The sequence below is a fragment of the Malania oleifera genome, chromosome 6, assembly GCF_029873635.1.
Source record: "Malania oleifera isolate guangnan ecotype guangnan chromosome 6, ASM2987363v1, whole genome shotgun sequence".
NCBI classification, from domain to species: domain Eukaryota; kingdom Viridiplantae; phylum Streptophyta; class Magnoliopsida; order Santalales; family Ximeniaceae; genus Malania; species Malania oleifera.
This window is the reverse complement of record NC_080422.1, coordinates 13,355,231-13,377,538: the sequence shown is the minus strand read 5'-3', so window position 1 is coordinate 13,377,538 and position 22,308 is coordinate 13,355,231. Positions and strand designations below refer to the sequence as shown.

Below are 22,308 nucleotides of genomic sequence, written 5' to 3'. Positions count from 1 at the left end.
TCCCTCAAGTTTCGTTGCACATCAATGAGCCACACCCGCGGAAACAAATCAAAAGTATAATATAGTAAAGAAGCCCAAAACAGAATCCTGCTCCACTCAAAATATGGTTCTGTCACCCTTCCCTAAAAAATTCTATAGTTACTCACCAACCAAATACACCACACAACAGCAAAAGTAGGACATCCCCAAAGCTTTTTTGCTTCCTTATGATGTCCAATCTCTTGTATCCTGAAGGAAAAAACCTACCAAAGAAGAAGGGCACACCCAATTCTCCCCAACCACACTAAAAAGCGAGCTCCAAGTGCCCCAAGAAAAATGACAAATCAAATAAATGTCCATTCATTTCGCTTCTGTAGAAACAAAGAAATGAACAAAGGTCTTCTAAATTGAAGCCAAAATTATTAGTATTGATCCTGTCAAGAACAACAGAACCAAATAAAAGCCCTAATTTTAGATGGAGTCTTAGCTTCCCAGATCGAGCAACGTAAAGGAAAATGAGAAATGTCAGAACCACAATTAAGATGATTTAAAAAAAAAGGATTTGCAAGAAGACTGCCTAATCCATCCAAAGCCCAAACTTCATATCCAAAACGAGAAAGAAAGAATCAATCTCCCCTTGAGAGTTGGGCTAGGTCTGCTGCTTCCCTCTCTCTCAATTTCCTCCTGAAGGAAAAATTCCAAAAGAGGCAATAACCTCCTCGAGAAACAAAAAATAAAATGGGGGGTGTTGTGACAATTGCGAGGGAAAAGAGGAGGATGTGCACCAATCCACAGGTCCTCCCAAAATCAAACTCTCCCCCTCTTACCAAACATGGTATCTAACCCAATGAAAAAATTGCAAAATCTGAGAACTAAACTTCCAGGGACTCCCATGAGTAGCATTGAAACTAACCTTGGCATCCCACACATTCTATTGGATTCCGAATTTTCTGCAAATTACCTAATGCCACAGGGACCCAGGCTCTACAGGAATAAGTCATGCCAGTTAGCCACCAGGGCAATTTTCTCAGAAACTAGGTTATTCAACTCTAATCCACCCTCACACTTTGGCTTACAAAACCTATCCCACTAACCAAATGGTCCATTCTCTCTTGCCCCTGACCACTAAAACTCTCATCAACTTCTCTGGCTTCTGGCCAACAGTAACAGGGATACAAAAGAGGGAAAAAACAATGAAGAGGAATAGATGACAAAGGAGCCTCATCAAAGTAATACGCCCTCCCAAAGTAAACCCTCTCCAAGCATCCAGTCTCCTAGCTGCTAGCTACCTTTTCCACCACTAGATTCCAAAAGGGGCATAGCTTTAGGATTACCGCCTAATGGAGCACCTAAATAAAAATGAGCCAGCTATGAATAATACACCCTGCCAACTTTGCAAACTTCCATAAAAATTCTTGATCTACGTACTAAACCACACTTAGAAAGATTAACCTTCAACCCTGAAACTTTTTCAAGAACTCGCAAAAGAGGGACCAAAATATGAACATAATCACATTTGGACTAATTCTCTGCAAAACAATATCAAAACCTCAGAATATGCCATATCAGTTCAATATAATTCTATACACAGAAATTTTACTTCCCATGGAGCTAAGATTACATCATAAAATTTCTCTCTCACATGGCAAGTAGGGATATAACCAACTTCAATCATTTGGACCAAAGATAGTGGGGTAAAAAAAAAGACATTAGAATCACTTAACTTGCTAAAGATTTTTAAAAAAAATTCAAAGAAAATCCACAAAAGTAGTAAATTGGCATCTATCTAATTGTCAAAGGTATCCTATCATCCATCTTCACACTGCAAGCTTGTCTTAATATTTCTCAGTGTGCATGATATAAGTGTGTTAACTGACTCCACAGACTCCATAGTTAATTTGGCTGCTGGAGACGAGTTTGTTTGGATTTGGAATGCTATAGTAAGCAAAGATCCTCCTTCTGTGCTCTTTTCCTCTGGCCTAGAGGTGATCACCAATGGCCTCGTCTCAACCCCGTCTGGAAGAATTGAAAAACCTGAAGGCAAAATGGCTACGTTGCTGGAGTCGCATCCCGTCATTACAGACTGCATTCCAGTTATGTCTACTGGAGCATACACCACCATGGATTCATAGGCATTTGTGCAGCTATCTTGGAGTATCCACATACTGTCTTTCGATTTCATCGTCTGTGTTCAAAGATCAGCAGGAGTTAAAACCAAACAGTCAAAACCCCAATTGAAGGTAGGCTACTTTCATGTTATATTAGATTTAAGAGGTGATGCGCGGGAGAAGCAAAGTTCATTCCTGGTTTAGACATTGCTGCCTTCTAAGGAGAACAAAACTTACTTGTATAGCGACTGCATTCCCACGATCCTGCCCTTTTGCTAAGTTTGCAATGGATTGTACTGGGCCTCCATTTGACATAATGTCCCACTGTTTAATTGTTAAAACATAATTTCACAGTTATAATTTGTGCTTTTGAAAAGTATAGTTTATTACAGGAATTTTTCTGTCATATCCTTAACATTCTGCATTTCTTTGGATATGAGCATCCTCAGTGAAACAATGTTATTTTTATTTTCAGAATGAATAGCCGAGAATCAGTTAGTCATTTAGGTTAGGAAAAGTAAACAAACCTCACTTCTACGGGCTTCATCCCTGAGGAAATCAAACAGGACATGAGGAGAGACAGGCAACCATACAGAAGAAACTGCACACAAGATCAACCCAAGAGGTTCTCCTGGATCATTTAAGTTCTTCCTAGAAGCCACCCTTATGTCATCTCCTGTTTTACTGGAGACTTTAGTCCATGTGTGGTAGCTTGAAGCTCCAAGAGCATGGCAGAAGCTCCATGTCATTCTTTGTGCCAACTTCAAAATGCTTTTTCTTCCCGCCAAAGTGGCAACCCCTAAAATTGATTATGAATAATATACACGCACATGAGCCAAAATTTTCTGTAGGTTTAAAAGTGTAAAGCAGCAGCATGTTTACATACTGTATCAAATATAAATTTATACTCTTACCACTTGAATCCTTTGTGGGAACATTTGTTGCCATGAAAAAAACAAGCCGCTCGCATTGGAGCTGCAGTGAAGCCATCCAATGCCTTGCACCAAAGGCTAGGCCACTGTTAACAATTGTGCGATACATGGAGTGAACTGTGCTCTTCTGGCATTCTAAGTGCTCCACCCAGATTACCTGATACCATCAGATGACCATCTATCAAGTTGTTAAAAGCAGAATTTCTGCATAATTTGACTACAAAATGTGACTAAATTCACTTCCTACAGTTTCTCCAGTTTTATGGTGTGTTTTCTTAAACATGCTTAGAATTTCGGTAGGACTTCTTGAAATGCTATGAAACAAATAGGACTACTTTCAAAGATTATGAAAAGCAGGAAATGCAACTCTCTAGCTGAAGCTAGCACAGTGCAAGATAGGCAGATACCTTACAATGGCCATTAGATTTATCCTCAATGATGCAACCAGATGGACGTTTTCGGCATTTCACCAGGGAGGCATCAATATTATCTTCCACATTGTCAATAGAAACATCAACGATTGCCCACTGATCAGCACTCAGTTGCTTACAACATCGAACAAAATACACTTCTCTTGTGGGCACCAATGGTGTGAGCATTTGTAACTCTGCAAACATCTGCAGCAATATGTGGCTAAGAAATTTCACATTCAAGAAAATGAAGAACAGCTGGGCTAATGCTTTATGTTATGTTGAAATTAGTGATATATGGTTTGCAGTATTGCACAAATACAAGATGTATAGGCTTGTTTGAAAAGCTAAACACAAGATAAAAGTAGCTTTTTTGAACTTAATGGACATGGAGGGTGGGGGAACATTGTTTTTCATTTGAACTCGTTTAAGGAAACTTATGCTTCTTTTGCTGCAAACACAAGATCAAAAGTAGATTTTGCAGTCATTTCCAGGAACTACCTTTCGTGGAAGCAGCCAAACCGTGAAAAAGTTATTGACCCCTACAGTGGAGATTGCCACTGCATAATAATTGGCCAGGGAGACATTCTCTGCAGGTACATTCCTACTTTTTGACATGCTTGGACCACAGAATTTGATGCAAACCACTCTGCAGCCCTCAAAAAACGAAGGAAAAGGAGGACCTATTCCTTTAAATTATTTTTCTTTCATTTTGTTTTCCTTTGGTTTGCTTTCCTTTTTTTTTTTTTTTTTTGATCAAAGGGTAAATTGTATATTGATCAAAGGATATGTATAGAAAAGACTGAAACATACACCGAGAGGGGTAGCCAAAGCTCCCAAACAAATCTGTACTTCATCTACACGTCCTTGACCAATAGATTATAGCACTCATTTCTGAGTACACCTAAGTTCCACCAAAACAAACATAGGCTTCTCTATGGTCTTTAGCCAATTACTCTTCTATTTTCCCAATCCAAAAACTATAATGCAATATTCAGCTAATCTAAATTGATGTCGTACCAGAATATGTGTGTGTGTGTGTGCGCGTGTGTGTCTATATATATATATATATATATATTTTCATTATACTGCCTTATCTATGTACCTCTCTTTGCTGAAATTCTTATCCGAGCTTACCAAAAATTGGATAGAATGGAGGGATTGCAGAAAGCACTCACCAATTGTACAGCCCCATTTCTATTTGTGCCTTCACCATTGCAGATAACATCCACAGTTGCCGCCTTGGAGATCAGGCACGGAAACATTTCCTTCCATTGATTCTAAACCACAAACCAAAAAATTATAAGGAAAATCCTCCATCAGAACACTGTCTCATCTATGCTTCTCTAATGCATCAATTAAAATTACAGTTCCCAGCAATTAATTTATCTTAATTACCACATCCATGAAACTTTGAATTAATCGTGGGAGATCCACAAACACAACTGCAGTCTCTCTCGATGCCTCAATTGCTCGCTTCGGTTGCCTGCTGCTGCCTTTGCTGGAATTCCGATGATCACTAGCAAACTCCTTCATATACTCATCATAGTTGAGAATCTCCCTACCAGTCTCCACACTTCTGACCCAAAGTGGCTCCCCTGCTGCAGTAGCCATCCTCTTGAGCTCTTCTGTCGCTTGATTAACCATCTCCATTATTCTTGGCTTCTCAAGCCCAAATATCCCTGTGTAAAAATCCAAAGAGCTTCTGTTCTCTTGGTTGTTTCCGGCTGAGCATGAAGAGCTTGGCGATGCTGTTCCAGGAGGGTGTTTACCTGCAGCAGCTCGGAGTTTTTCAACCTGCACAAGAAGTGATATATATCAACCTGCAGAGTTTCAGTGTGCACACGTATGCAAGTGCATATCTATGTATATGTATAGATTTTGATTTGAACCTCTGCTTTGAGTCTGGCATTTTCAATTCTGAGATGTTGTTCTTCAGTTGTGAGGGAACCGTCTCGGGTGGTGGTAGCAAAGCCACAGTTGGGACAACAAGCCTTTTGAATAGTTTCTCTCATTGCTTTGTTTTCCTCTCTTAGTTTTTCCATTTCAGATTTTAGTAGAGAATTTTCGTGGCGCTCCTGTATGGCCTGCAAAACCCCATGCATGTATATATCCCCCTCATTCACATTAACAATCCAGTAAATGAAAAAAAGGAGTGTTCAAGATCTCTCCCTCTCACACACAGTCTCTTCTTAGTCAACCAAACCATGCTTACTTATTTTCATGCTGTCCTATATTAAAATACTATACACAGTATATACCACATAATATCAAAAAAAAATACAGAAGCAAGAACTTTCATTGACTGACTAGCTAGGTATATATTACCTATGGTTGAAAATGCTTATACGCACGCATGCATACAGACAAATAGAAAAATAAATTAAGTACCTTGATTTGGGTACGGCGGTTTTGAAACCAGAACTTGACTTGCCTAGGAGCAAGGCCTAATTGTTTGCTCAGTTGCTGTCTTTGCTTCTCATCTGGATGGGGTGACTCTTTAAACAGCCTGTTCTATATTTAAACATTCCCCACGTAAATAATTAATTAATTAGTTAATTAGGAATCTAGGATGAAACATTTTAGTTATATTGAGACGATGCATGGGGTTCAACAATGACACACTTGCAGCTAGCTTTTCATCTAAAAAAAAAAAAATTAAGCAAGCTGCATGCGGAGATGATTATACATACATGTGAATATGTATGTGTATATGTTTATGTATATTTATGTGTGTATCGTCTGATATAAGCATACATGGAACTAATTTTTGAAAGGAAAAAAAAAGAAAAAGAAGTTGTGATAAGAAATTTTCAAGGTGCTTTTAGCTTTTTAATTAACCAATCTTTGTCTTCCTTTGTTTCGTAGTGTGCCATCAGTTAAGTTTCTTAAAACTTTGGACCGAAGACAACACGATAAAGCTCTCGCCTCCATTAGGTTGATAAATGACAAACACAAACAACCCATTCCTCATTAAACAGCCAATTAATTGATCTCCCCACCAAACTCATAGTGATCTTACCATTACCCCAAGTTTAACGTTGATCCCTTAAAATATATATATATATATATATATATATATAGAGAGAGAGAGAGAGAGAGAGAGAGAGAAGCCCAATATGACTTTTTTCTGAGACCATTTCTTTTCCATGCACCAACCGCACATTAATGAATGTACTTCCACTGTTCTTCACGTGCACTGCTCATCCTATGGATTGAGTCAGGTCGGCTGTTATTCTGGGTTAACCCAGTATGCAACTAGAGAGAGAGAGAGAGAGAGAGGAGAGAGTTTCCGTACGCTTCCATTTCTCTGATTTGCTCAGCAGTGTGCCTGTGATACTTCTTCCTCTTCTTCTTCTTGCTCTTATCACCATCCCCATCCTCGTCATTCTCTCCTTCACCATCAAAATCATCGTCCGACCTCGATCTCGCAGGCCCAGAGTTCTCGCTGCTAATCTCCACAGTATCTTCTCGCCGGCCACCGCCTCCGCCTCCGCCTCCGCCGCTTCCTTCATCCCCTTCCTCCACCTCTGTGCTGGTGGCCGCAGCTGCTGCCGCCGCCCCGGCATCCCGAAAAATACCAGCCTTCCATCAGAAACAAGATTGACATAAAAAAACATTAGCATATGAACAAAACCCATAAGGATACGCCAGAAAATGAAGATATAGAAAGAGTAATACGAGACTGAGGGAGAGAGCAGGTGAAGCGAAGAAGTCTTTGGTGCGGGAATCTGGAGTAGGGTTCGACATGTCGACGCCCATGGCAGTTTGGAGCCTTTCCACCACGCTGAGGCTGTGCTTGTTTTAAGGCACACCTCTTCCTCCTCTCTTAGAGAGAGAGAGAGAGAGAGAGAGAGAGTGGGGTCGGCTTGATTTAAGGATATAAAACAAACGATGCAACTCTATTGTTTTTGTGCGTATAGCAGAGAGAGAGAGAGAGAGAGAGAGAGAGAGGAGGAGGAAGCTAAAAGGGCTGGTAGGAGTTGACTGTTAGATATTAGGGAACAGATGGGGGAATTCGAAGACTCAACTAACTTTTAGAATTACAAGTTGACTCTCTCTCTCTCTCTCTCTCTGTGCTTTTCTAGCTCTTCCTCACAACGGTTTTTTCAGTTCTGGAGCTAAAATGGCGCGCAGCTGGATTAGCCAGGGTTCAGCAGAGCCTAAACATGGCTAGCTAGCGGCTGGCTTGCCTCATAAAAGGCTCAATTGCAGAGTAGCTGGCTAGCTAGCTAGAGTGTGTTTGGGGGCACCTACTTTTTTTGTGCATTAATTATATTGCGGTTATGGCAATTAGTATTTAGAGCCAAGGTGACCGTTTGTCCATTAAACAATGACTTTGGGAGAGACTTGGGTGGGTGGGGTTGATATTCTCAATTTGTAATTTTACCTTTCGTTAATTAGTAAAACTATAAACATGCCCTACACTGTTCAGTGAGATCCAGAATTGGATTAGCACTTTTTGCAGAGGAACATGCATGGTTTCTTCTTGATTCAGTCCCTAGTCTGGGGAAGCCACCCAACCTCATCCCACATAAAACCACAAAGACTTCCCCCTCCATATTATGATCCGCTTATTAAATGGACGGGTTTGAGTTTATATGTTAGTTACCCGTTATTAAAAGAATCAATTCGAACCAAAACCCGTTTAACCCCACCTGTTTATGACCCGCTCAAACCTAACGTGTTAACCCGTTTTTCCACACCTATTATTAACTTACAAAAGATGAAGTAGTTTTCGATATGCAACTTTTTGTCATATTGCTCTTAAAATACCATTATTAATGGATAAATTAGTAAATTAATATTCCTTAAAAATTACGTATAGTTTCTTTATTATTTCCCAAAAGTAGTAAATTAAGGTAGTATAGTGTACATAATGTGCATGTACAACTAGTGTTTATCTATAGGAGCTTGTTATTGAAAGTGGCATCCTACTTCACTAAAGTAAGTAGACTCTCAATTAAATATTATTTATTATAACTAAAGATATTCAGGTATCTGCATAATACGATATGCTGACGTATAATCGCATGTGAATGCGTAAAAATTATGTAATAAGTTTCCTTTCTAAATAATAAAATATAATAAATGGTATAATCTCTAGAACCTTTTTAGACCTATAAAACATATTCAAATTACTTTTAATTAGTCTATGTATATTTGTCTTGCCCTACACGTGACATTGTCCATTGCATGTAGCTACCTTCTAGATTTTTACATTTCACAATACCCTTTACAAGATTATTGATTTTGTTGTTCCTTACATACTTGACATTATACAATGTACTTATCTTTTTACCCCTCCTTGATTGTTGGCATTTCCCTAAGTATCCTACTACAAGATAATATAAATCTCCTTTGTCTTGAAAAATATCGATGTAAGTCAATGGATGTCTACAAACTTTTCTACATTGGTTTTAAAATTTGAATAATATTAGTTATAATTAATTTAGCTATAAATGAAAGTGGGAATGTTCGTCTCTTTCTTATTTTCATTGAACTATAAATGAGAGCGGCTTAAATCTCAATACCCTTTGAATCAAAATAGTGGTGATTTTATGGATGACTATGGGTGTCTAGTTTTGTTCATTATATAACGCAAGTCTTGACCTAATAATAAATATTATAGTTGCATTGGGAAGCATGAATTTCAGACCTTCGATTTCGATTTGAGTAGATTTAGACAAATTTTAATGCAATTTTATATTACATCTTATCAAAATCCAATACAAATCCAAATCTAAGGTCTCTCAAACATAGGATATGCGCTTTTCAAATCCTAATATGGTGTAAGAGTTGTGTGCTGGTTGTTTAATATCACAATTCTCTCAAGCACATTAATTAAAATACAATATTAAGAGTAGTTCATTGGTTGTACTTATCCTATATTTTTTGAAGAAGTGTTGAATTTGAATTTTTATTGAATTTAAATAAGATGTAATATAAAGTTATATTAAAATTTGTTCAGATCTGCCTAAATCTAAATTCAAGATCTAAAATTCATACTCCTAAACATAGTGTTAATATATTTACATAGATTAAAAAACCTATATATATATATATATATATATATATATATGACTATTTTTTTCTCTCTACCTATGTGTGAATTCCTTTTTTGCACTATTTAAATGTTCTTTTATATATATATATATATATATATATATATATATATATATATATATATATATGACTATTTTTTTCTCTCTACCTATGTGTGAATTCCTTTTTTGTACTATTTAAATGTTCTTAGTTATATAGGACAACTATTCTCTCTCTCTCTCTCCCTATATGTGAATTCCCCCTTTTCTTTTACACTTTCTAAATGTCCTTAATTATCCTTCATAATTATCCTATAAGATAATTAAGAACATAAATAACTCTATTTTAACAATATGATAACGTAATATCGATTTTTATTATCAATCATAAATTTTTATAAAATCTCTACTTTTTCTTTATAAGATTGAAAAGCTCGTACTAAACTTAAACTATATGTCAGGAAGTAATTCACCCACTATATCATTTTCCTTTCCTTTTCTACCCCTCTTAAGATTCAAATTAATATGTTAACTTGCTAGAAAAAGAAAAAAAAAAAAAAAGTAAAAACATTATCTTTTCTTATTTTAATTATTTATTTTCAAATCATTTTAATATAACTATATACTTAATATACAAATGTTCATCATATGTGAATCTCACTGTTTTTTTTATAAAAAAAAAAAAAAAATTTAATAATTTTTGGAACTAAAATTAGGGGAAATCGGCTAGGCTTAGCTAGCGAAGTCATCCTCCAAGAGATGGAAGGAAAGGTCAAACCGTACGGTCAAGAGAGAGAGAGAGAGATCAAACATGATAATGTGAAAATGAGAAATATCACTCCGCTGCAATCCCACTTTTATCTTATTATATATATATTACTTGTAATTGTGTGTGTCTTTATATCATTTAAAGGATTGAAATTAAGAAAGTGAATGCAAATGCAATTAATGCATTTGCCTCCAAGTTTTTTCCCAAAATTTCAAAACAATTTTTTCAAAACCCTAAACACTCATTTTCACCCTTTTTGACTATTTCATGCAAGAGTTAGGGATTTGGATTCAATTCAATCAACATTGACATCAATCAATGACAAGCTAATTTATCATAGATAAATATACTCTTATGCTGTGTTTGGAAGTATGAATATCATATCTTTTATTTGAATTTGGATAAATTTGAATACATTTTAATATAATTTTATATTTCATCTTGTCTAAATTCAATACAAATTCAAAATCAAAATCTCTCAACACGGGGTAACTCAATACTGGGAGTTTGGATTTTAAATAATAATTTGAATTTATGTAGAATTTTTTTTTAAAAAAAAAATTAATATAGGATTATACTAAATTGCATATAAATTCACACAAGGGTGTGACTTTGATAGTAAATTCAAGATTCTCCTTGTTAAATGGGTAGAATTCGAGTTTTGCGGTTATGACTTTCAATTTGAGAAGATACCTTAGCAATTAGGTAGACAAGAGTAGAGGAACAGACCCATTATTTCGATGGATTAGTCCAGCATACAAAAGACTTCAGACATCGTTTTTTAAAATAAAAAATTCACACAAATACAAATTCAACTGGTGAAATTTATGCTTTCAAGCACAATATTAGTAAAATTGTAGTAATAATAATAATAATAATAATAATAATAATAATAATAATAATTTTTAAAAAAAAAACAAAAAAAAAATATGGAGAAAAATCAGCCAGCCTAATAGGCTAACACTATGTAAATGTGCTACAAATCAATTATGTCTACATCAAATGTAGACTTAGAATTTAGGATTTCGATATTTACAGTCTCGAGTTCAAATTTAAAAATAAAAAAATTAAAATTAAAATTAGAAAGATAAAATAAAATAAAAGGAGATGGTTCACCTCTGATTGTATAATCCAGAGCCAATGAGCCTTGGGTAGGAAAAAAGAAAAAGAAAATCATGATACTTTGAAGAAAATAGCATTTAACTAATCTTCTCCTTAACCAGCACCACTAATTATTATTAATTGAGAAGCTGGCAACCCAGCCAATGATTTCACACTACTGTTAGTATTGGCAAGGACGCATTTGGGTGTGCCAAAAAGCATTGATTAGGGCTTAGAAAGCAACGTTCGTCTTGCCTACCCCAGAAAAGAAAAATGCAATGGGTTTTCCATATGAACCAAAGGGTTTGATTGGGGAAATGTTGCTCTCAACGTATGAGGAATGGTAAACCCCTTCTCACTCGTTCCTTTCATTCAAAGTATTCCAAAGCTTATGTAAATTCAAAAATTTAGATCACAGTTGATTTGCGAAATATATGTTCTCAGGAATAGATTAATTGCGATTACTTGTACATTAAATTATGTTGTTACTATAAAATAGATAACAATATGAAACATTTTATGAGTATTTAATAAGGGATAGATAAGAAATCATTATTCCCAAATTTCATTATGGAAATGTCTATTCTTTTCTTTTTATATGTTGAATGAAATAATTAGGAATATATAATAACAACTATTCAGGAGTGAACGTCATGGTGATGCATCAATATAGGGAAGTCAATAGTGCGGCTGATTTTCTTACTAAAGAAGGAGAAATGAGAAACAATGTTCTACCACGTTAACTGAAAGGTATTCTCCGGATGGATAGGTTGTAACGACCTGCTTATATACTCATATAATATAAGCATAATAAATAAAATAGTCAACCCGAACCCGTGGGTAACAAGGACACATGTCATTGACAGCGGAAACTTAAGCAGCAGTAAATATAAATCACATTCTCAAAACCATAAAATACATAATACTAAAGTTAATTATAATTCATCACGTTCTGCATTTATATACAATCTCCAAAATACCCAAAAACACCAAAAAGTATTTCCTAGAATCCTACAATAAAAATCATTGATCCTAACACAACACTTGCCCTCCGAGCGGGTAACTCAATAAACTCAACGGCGGCCACGACCCGCTGGTCCTTCTGCGTTTCCTGAAAATCATTTAATATTCGGGGGTGAGACACTTCTCAATAAGGAAAAATAAACTAAATATAGAAGTGTGGCAACATGAATACTTAATGATAATATAAATATACAGTACAATCTTCATACCAGAAATCATTCATCATTTAATAACTACAAAAACGTATACTTTCATATTTCTAATAAATCATACTAATCATAACTGTCTGATATAACTAATAATACTAAAAACATACCCAAGATAAATAGTTAGCTGATGTCATATATTACCCTCCATGACGGATTGTGCAGCCCGAAGGCGGAACTCGACAATGGCTGGCCGACCACTACCGAGTCAAAAATGTCTGTAAGTACGATGGGCCTGTTGCACCCTGGTCTGGACTACTAGGTGGACGTCTACACTCTACACTGAAAGCCACATCGATTATCCATCTCTCACCCCCTCGTGGGGTGGTTAGCACCAATTTGATCATAGGTATCTGATCTATAAGCTACGGTACCGTACTCCTGAAACTGAACTAAACTAATATCCGGATTCTGACAACATATAGTACATGATAATATAACATTTAACATAAATAGATTGATAGCATTTGTATAATTTCATAAATACGGCCTCGCGCCCAAATTATACGTAAAACATGGCCTCGCGCCAGCTATCAATCACGGCCTTGCGCCGAATATCTCATACATATCATTCTGAATAATAAATCAATTATCATGTATTTTCAACATCATTTTGTACTGTAATATTTCATATTCCTGAAAACATGCTTCATTCATAACATAATCATATCATAATACTTCTCACGTAAAGTAATATTCATGTCATACATTTGCTGCATAAAATCATACTTTATATTCTAAAATCATAATTTTTGACATCTCATACATATATATACATTTCAACATAATAGCAGTATTTTCCCTAAATGTGTATTTCCTTCATAATATACAAATATAAAACATGTTTTCCTGAAAATAAATTTACTGATAAATAATAATAATTTGTATGGAAAATAATTGCTTTAGTTTATTCCCTTACCTAATACTGAAAAGAAACCCCCCCTAAAAATCTACTCATTCTGCACCCGCAGGGTTCCCCGAGCAACACTCTGAAACCAACAATTCACAAAACTAAATTTCAATATTTTTACGTAAGTATCATTTCCTATAACTACGAAAAGATCAAATTTGACATAAAAAGTTTTACCTCAACCTAGGGATGAATTTCAACTCGCTTCCACTAACGATCCGCTTTGACAGATTTGGAGAGAACTTCCCTAAGAGCATCGTGGTGGCTTCAGATCATTGATCCGACGAACAACGGAATCGAAATTGAGGAGAGGGGAGAGAAAAATCGAAGGGAGAGAGAGAGGGAGTGATTTTTCTTAATTTCTGCGTTTAAATCTGAGTTTTGGGTTATTTATACGACTAGATTCGTCGACGAGACACGTCATCTCATCAATGAGTCCTATAGAAAGTTCGTCGACGAACCTACACCTTTGACGACGAATTTCAGATTTCCCCAAAATCTTCTCTCGATATCTTCTCGTTGACGAAACTTGTCTTCGTCGACGAGACCCTCTTATATCCTCGTCGACGAATCCCCTGTGTTCATCGACGAGGACCTGATAAATTTTCTTGGTCATTACATCTCAAAATGCAACGACGTCGATGAATGCGAAGCGTTCATCAACGAAGTCTGCTGCCTCCTTCTGTTACATTTTCCATTTCCCTTCCTCTCTATTATTTAAATATCATTATTCTTCGAATCATTACATAGGTGGAGTCTCATTTCCATTCGTCATTAGTCCAACTCTAGAGTTTTGTTTGGTGAATTTTGATTTGTTTTTAGTTGTGCTTATGTTTTTGTCTTCTTTGTTAGTAATATTTAGTTTTGTTGTCCTTACTTGGTTGGTTGCTAGTGTTGTTTTTTGGAAGGTTTTGTTTTATTTTTCTGTAATCTCCCTTTTACTTATCTTGTAACCACGGTATTCCTCCGCCAAAAGTGAGGGTATATTAATAAATAAATAGAGGTACCACCCTTTTTAGCAAAAAAAAAACCTATTCTCTTGATTTACAAAATTTAAACTATATTTTATCTTATTTTAATGAATAACTATTCTACCGAACCAAACAAGTCATAAAATTGTACGACTTACATGTCTCGGGTATTTATTATCTTTACTAAAATTGTGTCACATAAATAAGTAACATCACACAAACTCAGATGGCAAAAACATGACATCACACAAACTCACATGATATGATTTTCGCAACAACAAAAAATATACACACACGCAGAGATCATCGAAACTTTTTTAAAAAAAAAATAGACTAACTTTGTGTGTTTTTTATTTAACAGTTTGAATTTGTGTTCAATTTAATAGTTTAAAAGGTTACAATTAAAATTTTAACAATTTAATTTGGACTATATTGGAAACTTTAACAAATATTAGAAAAAATGAAAATAGACCAAATTAAAAAATTTTAAGTTTAATTATTAAAAAAAAAGTGAAAAGATTAAAATATATCGAATATCAATAAATAAATAAAAAATCAATTTTAGAGGTCATTAACTTTTTTTTCATTTTTAGTCATATTAAAAAAATTATTTTTATATTTAATAGCATTTTATATAGAGAAAAATGTCAAGTTTATTTTTATTTTCTTTTTCTTAAAAGAAAATCATTGATCCAAATGGAGGTTAAGCATTTAATGAATGTTAATTTGTGTTTGGTATCGGTTTTGCAAATACCCTTAAAAACAAAAAATTAAATTAAATTGAACTTTACAGATTGCAAAAATCAACTATATACAAATGATTTAAAATTGTGTTTGAGAGCATGAATTTCGAACCTTAAATATAAACTTGTGTAAATTTTAATAAATTTCAACACAATTTTATATTGTATCTTATCCAAATTCAATACAAATCTAAATTCAAGTCCTTGTTGCATTTTCTTTTCACCGTAATCTCTTTTCAACCACAACGTCCAACTGCATTAATAACTGCGAACTACGACAATAAGCACATGCTACACTACCAAAAATGCCATGTGTGGAAAAAATAACTACGACACGAGCAGCACAAATTGACTCTAAAGGATAAGAGACGGCGAGGGAAAATTATTTTTCTAAAAAAAATTGGAGAAGATAATACACATATCATTAATTGGTACTAGTACGATTCAACTCCATCCATGATTCAATTTCTGATGCCATTTACAAAGCTTCTATACGACTCAATTTCTTTTCCCATGTGTGGGTTCTTATTTTTAAGAAATGGTAGTTAGGAATGGTAGATAATATGGAGCCATCACATGAATTCTTCAGCAAGCAAAAAACTGAATTTATTTATTTGCATTTCCTTGTGGATATGTCTCGCCACTTCTATCATTTCTTTCACCCTGCATTCCATATACCTTTTAGAATATCATTTGAAGAAAGCAAAATAAAGGGAAACCAAGAAATCTGCAAGAAGAAAGAGGTATCTTGCTTTATTTTCAAGTCTTTTCTTCTTTCTTATGGAAGAAGGTTTTTTTGGGTCCCGTAACCTCGAAAATAAAATTAATAATAATAATAAATAAATAAAAATTGGGCAGGAGTTTAGTAGAAGGTGAGAAAATTTTGAAGGTTTTAAGGAGTGAATTAAGGGTCAAAATTGTGGTGATCAAAAAGGCTACAGAGAAAAGTTGGGCAACCTCAAAAGAAAAGAGAGGGGGGAAAAGGGGGGGAGGTGTTAAAAACCATAACTTTAAACAAAATGGTGTAGACAGAAAGTAAAAAAGGTGAAGACTGCAATCAGCCATCATGTTAGAATTGGAAAATTGACCATGCATAAGCACATTTGCAAAAAGCAGAATTTAGAATAAAGGATACATCAAAGTTTTATCAAACATACAATAGCATAAGTGCATAACAACACTCTTCTAATCTTTTATAAATTTGTATTGTGTTTCTTCTATTATGTCCATACACAGATAAATGCAAATCTGAATACAACGTCCGAAATTTGGGTTTCCAAAACACAACCTTAATCTATTTCCTTAATCTTTTTACAAATCACATAATTAATTTGCTGTCCAGCTTTTTGTTCTTTTTAGGTGGTCTAATTTTCCTATTTTGTTACTTTCCTTTTGTAAGAACAGAAAGCATGAAAAGTGATTGCAATAGAGATTATTAATTTAATGAATTAAGCATCTTAAGGTCATTTGTTTCTGTGGTTGCTTCTCATTGTAAATGGGTAACAGTAAAGGTAGAATTACTCAAAGAAGAGCATAAGCAGACCAGATTATGTAAAGAAATGGAAAAGGATAAATGGCAGACATGCCATGACCCCACCACTGGATCTTTAATTTAACCACATTAAAGCTTTACACAGAAAATCATGCTGTTTTGATCATCAGAATCTAACTTGGAAATCCTAATGTAAGCCACCAAACTGAATGCTAAAGGCAATCTCATGAAGCAAAAGAAATTAATTTCTGGTCCATTTCTAAAATCTTCAAAATATCATACATTATGAATGAACATATTTCAATACTGCAATTGGATAGGCTAATATGATAATTAATTAGATATTTCAACAAATAAATCCCAACACGAAAGGCAACCAACATGGAAACTTAGTGCCAGATGGTCCGTTCAACCAATGACATGTGGAAAAATCATACACTTAGCAGTGTCTAAAATTAACACGAGCCTCGTAGGATCATATTTTTGAGGAACGGGGTCCGAGTTCTTATCCAATTCTGGGAGACTGTTAGCTGTTGAAGAGCAGATGAGATGGTTGTTTTGGTAGTCAGGTGAAAAGCTACCACCAAACAAACCTTAATAATGAAATGAAATAAATGCAAATGAATTTTTATGGAGGAGGTTCTTCAAAAGAGACTTAATGAGTATCTGTACACTTTTATGTCACTCATTCATGAATGCCAATTGCTTTACACTGAGGTCCTGTAAGTTACATAGTGGGAATAGATTCTCCACCTCTCTTTGTCCATTCCTAGTAATTGAACTAATTAAGAAATTTAGATTCCCCCTCCCTCTCTCCCTCTCTCAAAGTGAACACGATTAGACCTAGAGAGAGAGAGAGAGAGAGAGAGAGAGAGAGAGAGAGAGAGAGCCCTACAAATAAGAAAATAACTAATCACAAGGCTCTGTATATTAGTCACATTATACTAAGACACAACACATGGAAACTTTACAAATTGCAACACATCTCAGCAAATTAAAACTCATTTTTATGCCAAACCCAAAATATTTCATATTTCAACAATCGTAAGTAAAAGAAATATCCATGACAAATGCAATCATCTTTGTTGTATGCATAGATTTCAGAGTAAATGTTGGCTGCAGCCCAACCTTTTGACAGTTCAAACGACGACCAAAGAGGCATGCAGAACACATCCACCAGTCCACAACTAACTCTCTTTTCCATGCCCGCGTGTCCTACACATTTCCTAAATCAGATAATTCTAATTGCATAAGGAACACAAATTTGTTTCCTTTTTAATGAGTATATTCTTTCTATTTAAACACTGCTATTATTTAAGGTGACAAATCACCAACCCATAATTTTATCCCCACAAACAAAATCTTAGTATAAAACAGTAACTTAAATATAAGAGGAGAGAGAACTGTAAACATCACAAAAAGAATTTTATTTGAAAGGCAACTACAACAGCTCACGGTGGATGATCAGATATCTCAACTGTGCATAGGTATTAATAAAAAACAATAACAAATTAGCGTAACATCAACATATAGATAACCACAGTTGCTAGATAGACTAGAAAACCAGTATCACCATGCCTAGATTTGAAAAAGGTGTCAATTGAAAAAAAAATTTTGAGATTAATACACAGCAAAATTCACCTCAAATCCAGTACAAATTACCCACTCCCTCCTATGTAATTTAGCAACTAAAGTCATTGATTTTACAGAGTCACAACCATAGATTTTATAGTTTTGCATGCCTTCCCAATTTAACCAAGAGTTACCAAAAAGCATTAATACCCTAGCAATCTCCACTTCCAAAAAGATATTTTCAAAAAATAGTTCCAAAAAAAAAGACTTTTCTTCTTTGTTCCCATCCAAAAAAATAGCACTTGTAGATTTCGATATCTTGGATTTATTATGTAAGCTAAAGGAGAAATTGAAGATGATGTAATGCATAGAGTTAAAGTAGGTAGGGTAAAATGGAGAAATGCTTCAAGTGTGCTTTGTGATCGTAGAAGACCCTTAAAATTAAAAGGGAAGCTTTATAGAACAGCTATAAGACTAGCTATGCTATATGGATCAATATGTTGGGCGGTGAAGAAACTATATATCCAAAAAGTAAAAGTTGCCAAGATGAGAATGCTTAGATGGATGAGTGGTATAACATTGAAAGATAAATTAAGGAATGAACATATCCGCGGTAAGGTAGGTGTAGCTCCTATAGAAGATAAGATAAGGGAGGGACGACTCAGATGGTATGGACACTTGCAACGTAGGCCACATAGTACACCAATGAGGAAGAGTGAGTTAGTTACTGTGGGGGGCAGTAGAAGGGGTAGGGGTAGACCTAAAATAACTTGGAAGGAGATAATGAGTAAGAATTTAATATCCCTAAATATGTCAAAAGAAATGGTCAATGATCGCATAAATTGGTGGAAAAAGAATTCATATAACCAACCCCAACTAGTGGGACTTAAGGTTTGGTTTTGTTGTTATTGTTGTTGTATTGATTTCTTGTGAAGCCAACTAAGTTATCCATATGAGAGTACCCCTAACAAGTTATATAGAAAGTGAACCTAGCATTTAAAACTAGCTTACCACAACTAAGTAAAATATATAAGCATACCCCTAAAATTTCATACTTCAATACAAAGCATACAATGCTCCAGTTCCCATTCCCTTGCACATACCAAAGCAATATGCATTCCAAGTGGCATTTTTCTAATAGACAAGGACCATGTAAATGGAATAGAAGTCAAGACACAAACATAACAAGAAGGAATGATAGACCTATCGGAAACAAGGCACAATCAAAGAAAAAAAAATGATCCAAATTCCAAATGGATATTTAATTCTCTACGGTGCAGCAAGCATCTAGTATTGCATGTTAGCTAGTTTGTTTAGTAAACCTTGGTTAAGACTTGACAAATGATTATATGAATTTTCACCATCACATATCCAGGCAACATATGAAAATTTGGTCATCTTTTCAAAGACAAATGGGTTTATGAGAAATGGTTTCATTTCTTCAACAGCAAGTACAAATTAAAGTCCTCATTATTAGCTACTAGTTATACAGTGTCAGAATAAATAACAAGTTTCTTACTGAACAAGGGACCTCGCCTATAAGCCTATTATAATCAAGGATTCCTTCCATGCCCCTTCTCAAGCCAATAACAAAGTGCCTTCTGGCTCAGTAGGAACACTAGCTACACACTTAAAAAAGGCAAATTGGGTGCAACTTTTAAGGAGGTAGGCAGATGGAAAAGAGCACCTGATGCAAGAGGTGGAAACAGTTGAGAACAAAGTAGCAAATGGGTGTGCAACAAGTGGGAATATGTTGAACAGTCAAGAGTTTGAGCCAAATTTTGAACAAATATAACAAGCATTGTTGCATTTTGATGACCTTTGTAGCACTAGCAGTATACTTGGCCAGGTTAAGGATTGATTACAAGGATAGGAATACAAACGATAGTATGTAACATGTCGCAATGCCAAAGGTATTTGATATTAGCTTCTAAGAGATGAACACAATTAAGAGTGATCAAATGAGTGTGTTGAGAAGCAAGATTATGACAAAGCAAACTACGTTATATGCACAGTGTAACAGTCTTGGGCCCAACTCCGGTGAGGTAATGTCTACTTTAGTCCACTAGCCTCACAGATTTGTCCTATAATAGGTGTCTCACATAGTTGGAGTCCAAACCATCCTTATAAGCACAATATTTCCCTGGTACACATCCGATGCAGGACTGTGACATTCTCCCTCGTCTAATCTTTGACATCCTTGTCATAGTGCCTCCAAGCAAGGTCTCACATGATAGTACACTCAAGGTGGCTCTGATACCAAATGTAATAGTCTTGGGTCCAACTATTGTGAGGTATCATCCGCTTTGACCCACTGACCTCATGGATTTGTCCTATAACAGGTGTCTCACATTGTTGGAGTTCAAACCATCCTTATAAGCCCAAGATTTCCCAAGTACACATTCAATGGGGAACTGCGACACATAACATTGTGGTTTTTCATATGAACAATTTAGAAATTAGAGATCCCCTAGAAAGTTTGATTTTGTTTGGTTGGTTGCCTTGGATAAGTTTTTAACAATCTGACATCCTAAAGCGAGAAAAGGAATGTGGCTCATCCATGCATATGTACTGCAGAGATCTGAAAGTAAAAGGATCTCTCTCTCTCTCTCTCAAAAGAAATTTATTCTAATCCATTTCAGAAATCTTCAAAAGCATGATACATATAAATGAACATCTTTCAACATTGTAATACAATAGGCTGCTCTGATAACTAGTTAGATATTTTCAATCACTAAGCCAACGCATAAATCTCAACAAGACACCTGACCCGGATGGAAATATAGTGCCATGTGGTCCATTAAGTCCATGATGTGGAAATCCATCCACTTTACAGTGTTGAGAACTGAGCCAAATAAGGATTCTTCAGACTGACTTCTTAAGCATAATTACATAAACATAGGACGGTGCTTTCTTAAGAAAGGGTATCAAACTTCTTATCCAACTCTGAGACTGTTGGCTGTTGAATAGCAGATGAAATGGTAGTTTAGGAAGTCGGGTGGAAAGCTACCACCAAACAAAGCTTAGCAATGAAATGAAATAAATGCTAATAAAATCTCATGGAGGATTTTTAAAAGACTTAATGAGTATCTGTACACTTTTACAGCACTCATTCATGAATGCCAATTGCTTTCTGCTGAGGTCATGTAAGTTCCAAAGAGAGAATAGATTTCCACCCCCATCTGTTCCTTCCTAATAACAGAACTATTTAAGAAATTTAGATTTTTTTCTCCCTCTCTCAAAATGCACAAAATTAGACCAGTAGAAAAAAAAAACTATATATTATAAAATAACTATTTGCCAGGCTCTCTTTTTATTGTCACATCATAGTATCATACTACAGTCATACTAATACAATGCATTGAAACATTACAAATTGCAACTCATTTTAGCAAATTAAGCTCTTCACACAATTGAATTTTTTTTTCAAAATTAATACTCTTGAAACTGAATCATTTTATAAAACCCAATATGGATGATTAAAAAGCATAACTCCCAGCTTGAATACTTCCCTTCAATTATTCTCTGTTAGTAGTAATGTCTATCTAGAGCTTGCATTATTTAAATTGTTCCTTTTAACCCTTGCTTGTATAACCGAATTTCATCCAAATTATACACATAACTAAAAGAAAATATTCATTAAGGAAATTGTCCGAGTTCAATGTTGCCATCTAGTGCAGTCAACAATTTCATTTTTACAAGCTAAATGTTAGACCAAACCAAAATATTTCACGTTTCTACAATCCAAACAGTTTAAGTAAAAGATTCACCCATAACAATGCAATTCTCTTTGTTGTCTAGATTTCAGTGTAAATGTTGGCTGAAGTCTAACCTTTTGACAGTTTAAATTGATGACCAAAAAGATCAGGGAAAAATACATCTGCCAGTCCACAACTAACTCTCTTTCCCATGCCCGAGTGTCCTACATATTCCTAAGGCTGATTGTTTTATTGCCATGTAATATGAATTTTTTTTATCTCAAAGTACAGTCTCTCTGTTTAAACACAAAATAAAATTTAAGGTGAAATTTCACCCTATAATATTATCT

At 35.0% G+C, this 22,308-nt stretch overlaps 1 protein-coding gene across 1 annotated transcript; it reads right to left on the bottom strand.

Annotated features, from left to right (window-relative positions):
- Positions 1-1,519: 1,519 nt before the first annotated feature.
- Positions 1,520-7,367, bottom strand: LOC131157211 (homeobox-leucine zipper protein GLABRA 2). Its single transcript, XM_058111193.1, has 11 exons — positions 7,111-7,367; positions 6,728-7,014; positions 5,821-5,938; positions 5,322-5,516; positions 4,828-5,226; positions 4,608-4,709; positions 3,427-3,636; positions 3,002-3,176; positions 2,615-2,886; positions 2,325-2,411; positions 1,520-2,164 (listed from the first exon to the last, which is right to left on the bottom strand). The coding sequence occupies exons 1-11, from the start codon at positions 7,189-7,191 to the stop codon at positions 1,787-1,789; spliced, it is 2,304 nt and encodes a 767-aa protein (XP_057967176.1). The 5' UTR covers positions 7,192-7,367; the 3' UTR covers positions 1,520-1,786.
- Positions 7,368-22,308: the final 14,941 nt, after the last annotated feature.

Excerpts from the sequence above, each read along its gene's own strand:
- LOC131157211 (XM_058111193.1), bottom strand. The coding sequence starts at position 7,191 with ATGGGCGTCGACATGTCGAACCCTACTCCAGATTCCCGCACCAAAGAC. Across the intron at positions 5,227-5,321 it reads ATGCCAGACTCAAAGCAGAG|GTTGAAAAACTCCGAGCTGC; the intron begins GTTCAAATCAAA and ends CTTCTTGTGCAG. Across the intron at positions 2,887-3,001 it reads TCCCACAAAGGATTCAAGTG|GGGTTGCCACTTTGGCGGGA; the intron begins GTAAGAGTATAA and ends AATCAATTTTAG.